This window comes from Apaloderma vittatum, unplaced genomic scaffold (assembly GCF_000703405.1).
Source record: "Apaloderma vittatum isolate BGI_N311 unplaced genomic scaffold, ASM70340v1 scaffold15582, whole genome shotgun sequence".
NCBI classification, from domain to species: domain Eukaryota; kingdom Metazoa; phylum Chordata; class Aves; order Trogoniformes; family Trogonidae; genus Apaloderma; species Apaloderma vittatum.
In genome coordinates this window covers 35,690-42,294 of record NW_009704290.1, presented here as the reverse complement: position 1 = coordinate 42,294, position 6,605 = coordinate 35,690, and the positions used below count along the sequence as shown (strand labels likewise).

The window sequence follows — 6,605 nt, the reverse complement described above, 5'->3', positions numbered from 1 at the left end:
GTCAATGGTTGGACTCGATGATCCCAAGGGTCTTTTCCAACCTGAATTGTTCTATGATTCTATGAGTAACCTTCCACATGCTAGGGTCTAGGATATCACCCAAGTGAGAAGCATTGCCTTCTACTGCTTTGCCTCTTTGTGGCAAGGACCTGAAAAAAAATCAGGTACAGCAAATGTCTTCCTTGCTGGTAGCCAGAAGATCCTTCGCAGAAAAGACAGGAACACTTGTGACTCTCTTTTATTGCCTCATTTTTCTTCCTTTGCCAAAAAACAACGACCTGGGCTACAGATGGCTCTTTGAGCAGAAAGCATCACATTCCCTTCAGGAGGAAACCTATTTGCACAGGAGGTAGACCCTTCTAGGTGTCAGATCCAGGGTAACAAATCACTGTCTCCTATACCACTACAAAACACATTTTTCAGGATACTGCCTTTATGAACACATACAACATTGTGTATATTTTAGACAAATGTACAAACACCTTAACTAAAACTAAACATAATATCTGGTATGTTCAAACTCTTCAATCTCCAAGAAGAAAAATAAGAGAAATGTGGGACAAGCTAATGAGGGCCCAGAGAAGGTCTACAAAGATGATCTAAGGGCTAGGAAGCTGCCATATGAGGAAAGGCTGAGAGGACTGTGTTTGTTTAACCTTGAGAAAAGAAGGGTTAGGGGAGACCTTATCCCCATGTTCCAATTTCTAAAAGGTGCCTACAGAGAAGATGGAAACTCCTTTTTCCCAAGGAGACACATGGAAAAGGTGACGAGTAACAGGTACAAGTTACTCTGGGGAGATTCCAACTGGGCACAAGAGGAGAATTGCTCACACTGAGAACAATCAGCCATTGGAACAATCTATGCAAGGAAGTGGTGGATTCCCCAACACTGAACACTTTTAAGGTTCAGCTGGACAGGTTGCTCGGCCATCTTGTCTAGACTGTGCTTTTGCTAAGACAGGTTGGACCAGATGACCCTTGAGGTACCTTCCAACCTAGTATTCTATGATTCTATTCCTATTGTTTAGTACACTGCCAAGATACCATGCTAATGGGACAGTATTGTACAAGTACTGTCAAAATCCTATCAATGTCATTTACAAACTGAATATATGTCAAATAAGACACTGAAGTTAAATAAAGACAAAAATATTAACCAAGATATAGCTTTCTGATTAAAAGACAAAATATTTACAATATATAAAGTAAGTCTGGAAACTTCTAAGAGAAAAGCATTCTGTCAATTAGAGAAAGCAGCATAATACTGGTGAACCAAAGGCAATTCTAATTTTTGATACTTCAGGGTTGAGCCCTGAAAATGTTTAAGTGTGTAGAAACTCTAGATTTTCCCTACCTTGCAGTAGGCTCATTCCTATCATGGTAAACATTTATCCGACCAACAAATCTGTAAGGGAAATACATACGTAGTTTAATAACACTGATAAGTTGTGTCGTCTTCTGCATATATATCTTAATATTTCAATTATTTTTGTGTACACTACAAGGACATACGATTCTATATACAGATATAAATACCACATATATTTTTTAAAAACCAAATTATTCTCACTTTTAAAAATACACGTGAGAAAAGATTATCTGAGAATATTTTCTAAAAAGTATTTATTACAGTGGGCAGCTTCCAACTGAACATGCTCTGATTATCCAGAACATAAGCAATAACAGATGCATATGAATATATTTAAAACATGTAAATACAAAACCACACAGAATAATAAATCAATATAAAGTTTGCATATAAAGAGATATGAGATTATGTCCATTTTATTGATATATGATAGATTGACCTTGGAGAGCAATTAAGCAACCACTACCTTGTTGCTCATCCCCTCCCCAGCAGAATAGGGGAGAGAAGTTGGAGAGCAAAAGCCAGATAATGACAGTTTACTAAGTGAAGGAAAAAAGTCCACAAGTGACGCGAAGCCAACAATTCACTGCTGTAAACAGACCCATGTCCAGCCAGTCTCCAAGCAACTACTGCTTTGGAAAGACTACCCCCCTGAGCTTTATTGCTGAGCATGACATTATACAGAACAGAATATCCCTCCAGCCAACTGAGGTCAGCAGTCCTGGCTGTGTCCACTTCCAGCTCTTGCCCACCCCCAGTTTACTTGCTGGAGGGGCTGAGTGATAAACAGAGAAAGCCCTGACACTGTGCAAGCACTCTCCAGCAATAGCTATAAACATCAGTGGTGTTATTCACACTGTTTTAATCACAAATCAAAACTACTACACCACATGGGCTGCTATGAACACAACTTACTCCAGTGCAGCCAGACCCAGTACACCCTATTTACAATACTGCTGTCCAAGTGGAAAATCTCAAACCAAAAGGGATTGAACTGGACATTAACACTCTGGCTGGCAGAGGACAATGTGGGGAGCTGGTGGGTCTTCTACCCTGAAAGGGAACCTCTCAGGCTCAGATGATGACCTGTCTGCTGAATGAACATACAACACGGTAGAGTCAGATCTGAAAACATTACATAGTTTGTTATGACGCATCATATGATTCTATGATCATGATGTAAAATGACCACGGGCCTTCGGAAAGAAAGATTCGCCACTGTGGTTTGTTGAGAGGTGAAGTGGCAAGTGAAAGTTAGAAGACAGAAGCTGTTCTTGTTACTCATGTGTCAACAGTTGTCCCAACAAATTCTACCACCTATAACAGCATAAGCTTCAATTTCCAATCATTCACTTTGTGAGACAGGTATTTAAAAAAGGATCAAGCCTTTCATGGAACTGGCTCTCTAAAGAATCTGTTTTCTTACAGATTTCGTGACCAGATCCTTGGTCACTGAGATCAGGGAAAGGAGATACCTGCACACTTCAAAAATATGCAACATTTCTCTGCATTAGCATCCAGCAGCTTTTGCTGACAGAAGAGTGCATTTTAATTTGTTGCCATATTGGTGTCTGTGTACTACTTCAGCTGTTTTTATTGTGTCAGGAGTAACAAGTTTCCCCAATGCAATGTGGCTTTTTGTTGTTCATTATGAAGAAAGAAATCTCAAAAGAGGCTTCTAAAGATTTATCATTAAGTTTAGTGAAATCTTGAACAGCACTTTTGCCAAATATTATTACAAGATTTTAAACATTACTGAAAAACTGTGGCAGTGATGCTTAGTTTTTAAATGTCTTGCTCATCATGATGGCTTCATACTATCATCAGCTACTATCTCAAAGCACGTTGGGTGAAATTCATCATTAATGACAGCAGATATAAATCCATATTTCAAGTACTCCTGACAATTTCAAATATTTTGGGCAGACTTGTAAGATCTGATTAGACTGGCATTGCTTTTAACTTGTAACGTGGCTGACGAAGAGCTCATATTAGGAATGGAAGTGTTGGTTATTTTCTTGTTCGCCTGTGCTTGCAGTTAGTACTATCTTCAACCTGCAGTTTCTTTGCAGGCATCTTTTTAAGCCACTTGACCATTTTGTCAGGGTTACTTTAGTCAGAAACAGATACTATATAATCCATAAATCCACTTAACCAGGCACACATAAACTGCAATACTTCACAATACACTGAAAGCAAAGGAACAAGTGAGGGTGCCACTGGTAACCTTTGCATTGTAGAACACCCTCTCTTTCCCCAGGGACTCCTCACAAATTGCAGGTGACACACGACTCTCACATACAGACGGAGTAAGAGTGCCACTGCCAATATCACATATTAATAAAGCTTATCGTTTATTGCTTTTAGATTTAAAAATGGTTTATCATTTTTTAGAGTAAAAAAATAAACAAAAATAGAAGTTCTAAAGTTGCTGTCATGCATCCCAACGGATCATGTGCCTCAAGACCACTGTCCTAGAGCAGATCAGTGAACTACTTGCAGGGAAGGAGCATGGTTGGAAGATGGACCTGACTTGAAGTTCACCCTGAGGCCCCCTCTAAACAGGAAGACGCAACCAGTGCCTTTTCCTTACAATATTCTTATAATTTATTGGTAGAGTGCCTTAAATAAAACAGTTAAGAATTCTTTTCTTACTTATAAAGGTCAGGCTGAGGTTGTTCACATTCAATGGTAGCATGTAGTGCATCAATTTCTTGTTCACTGTGAAATGCCTTTGTATCCTGAACAGCATAGTAAGTCTGGAATGAATAAAAAGGCATAAAGAAAATCTAAGGACAATAATCTGCACATATACTTCAGTTCAGCACAAAATAGATTTACTAGGTTTTACCTAAGAGGTCACAGTTCAAATAAGATGCACTTTTAAATGCTCCTAATTGGGCATCTTCTTACACGATATGCAAGTACCTTCCAGGGCACTCACAAGTCAGGTCACTGAAAAGATTTAAGTGTTACAAAGTTTGTGCATTATCTCTATAATCTGTATGCCTATACTGTACACAGACAAAATCACAAATAAATGAATTCTAAAACTTTGCATAAAATATTGATAATTTAAGAGTAGATTACAGAAGACAGTGTATCTGCTCACACATATAAGCATGATCTATGATTTGTGTAAAAATAAAATGCAAACTCTGCGTAGAAGATTTTATTACTTTATGACTGGATTCACCATCCAAACTAGCTGTTGTAACAAAACATGTTCCATCTCCTCTGCTGCTTGATAGAAATATTAAGTCACATGGGAATGTTTCATCTTCTTTTACCATTACAATATCTCCAACCTAGGGGGAAAAAAACAAACAAAACAAAATAAAACGCATTTATCATTTATGCAGCAGCTTTAAATTCAAAATGAAAGCCTAACTGCACTCAAATATCTTGAAAATTCATGACTTTTTAATGTACAACAGGATTTTGCCAGGAGAGTAAAGAATTACAAAAATATCTGAAAAACTGAATTACATCTTGTGGAGTGACTGAGGTCTACTCTTTCCTAGTACCTTTCCTCTCAGGAAATCTATTTTGCAAGTAGTTTTATTAAGTTTCGTAACATTATTTAAGAGATGGAAGATATTATCCATGTTTTAAGGCTAAATACAATGAAATACTGTTTCAAAAACATCTTGAGATGTGAAGTACTCTCATCAGGTCTTGAGGATAAGCATCTAGCTCTGAATATTATTACTAGAGATAACTGAAAAAGCTAAGAATTCCCAGCCTGCCGATGAAAACAGGATAGATTTTCAACAGAATTTGTGACTTGAAGTCCACCCTATTTTTATCCATGGTTAAAGGTGAGCAAATTATTATTTTTCATGTAAATATGGCAATATCTTACAGTGTGTTGAAAGAATGTCACAGAACGGTCAATCAACTGTAAATTCAAAATGTTATCGTAAACTATTCATGTGAGAAAATCAACCTTTGACACATTTTTGGAGCTCATCTTTTCCAAAGAAATATTAAAATTTTAACAAACAGCAAAGTCATACTACATGTTTTAGGAATATCAAAGTTTCAATAAAAATCCCATCAAAATACATAATTTTTGCAATTTTTATGTAGCTTAACATTTATTCAATATACTTTTATGTCATAATTCATTATCATATGGCTCAAATTTATCTGTAATGAAAAAGCACAGATTGTGCAAGTTGCTAAGCATATATGCAACAATCAGGTGTGCAAATTAACAGAAAATTCAGTAAGAATTCTCCCTTTTTTTTTGTAAACAATGGCATCTTCTTAAACATCACAACTTCTACTGAAGCAGTAGAGTTGTATGTTTTACTAAATTTCAGTCTCCAAATAAAAATTAAAGACCTATTAAAATAGCTTAATGACAATTGGCTACCCCATTTCTAGGGGAAAAAAAAGCTGCACTTGTCAGCACTAATAAAGTTTTGCACTGTTCAAATTTAAGAAGGGATTCATTTCCTCATATATTTCCTTCCAATTAAATGAATTCTCATGCATCATTCTGCAGACCCAGGCAGGATACGCAGTGAGACAGAGAAGGGGTAGGTTTGGATTTGGAGGCAGCGAGTGTCTTGGCTGAAGCCAACCTGAACAATACAGAGCCTTCATCTCGAAGAGCAGGGGAGCTTGATGGGCCAGATCATCTCAAGTTCTCTTATTCTTCCAAGATGTGTCCTTCAAGAGAACTTACCTTTTTACCATGAAATCATTAACTATGAAAGACGGTGACACAGTAAATTCTAATTAAGCCCCCAAAGTGAGAACTTTTATCAGAATTAGACAAAACACTGCTAGGGCTCACTATCCTGAGTAACTTATTAGGTGACAGAGAATCCACCTATTCCTAGAAAAAACTGTAAGGATACCATCCAACTATTTTGACTTTACTAGCTTGCTTTACCACTGAAAACAACACTAATTTAATTATCAGCTACCTCAAACACAGTCACACTACTGCAAGCTTAATACAGGTGCCAAAAAAGGAAAAATCAGAACCCTTCAGAATGACAAAACTGGCCAGAGAGAAAGCTGGGAGGCCAGTTTAGCAAACAAATCCCTCCTGGCAGTAAAGTGACATTACAAGAACGAGCACCAGAATAAAAATGCCCACTGTGTCTGAACTTTAAGTTGCCACTGAAAATATTTACACATCAGCAAGTGAGTTTTTAGGTGCAACTCAAGTCAAGAGTCCTCTTAGTTGCAATTTTTCACAGATCATAGTGATCCTTAT

General features: G+C 37.3%; 1 protein-coding gene across 1 annotated transcript; it reads right to left on the bottom strand.

The window, feature by feature from the left end:
• Positions 1-1,265: 1,265 nt before the first annotated feature.
• On the bottom strand, positions 1,266-4,671 carry LOC104270600 (probable phospholipid-transporting ATPase IH). Its single transcript, XM_009865006.1, has 3 exons — positions 4,549-4,671; positions 4,025-4,128; positions 1,266-1,405 (listed from the first exon to the last, which is right to left on the bottom strand). The coding sequence occupies exons 1-3, from the start codon at positions 4,660-4,662 to the stop codon at positions 1,351-1,353; spliced, it is 273 nt and encodes a 90-aa protein (XP_009863308.1). The 5' UTR covers positions 4,663-4,671; the 3' UTR covers positions 1,266-1,350.
• Positions 4,672-6,605: the final 1,934 nt, after the last annotated feature.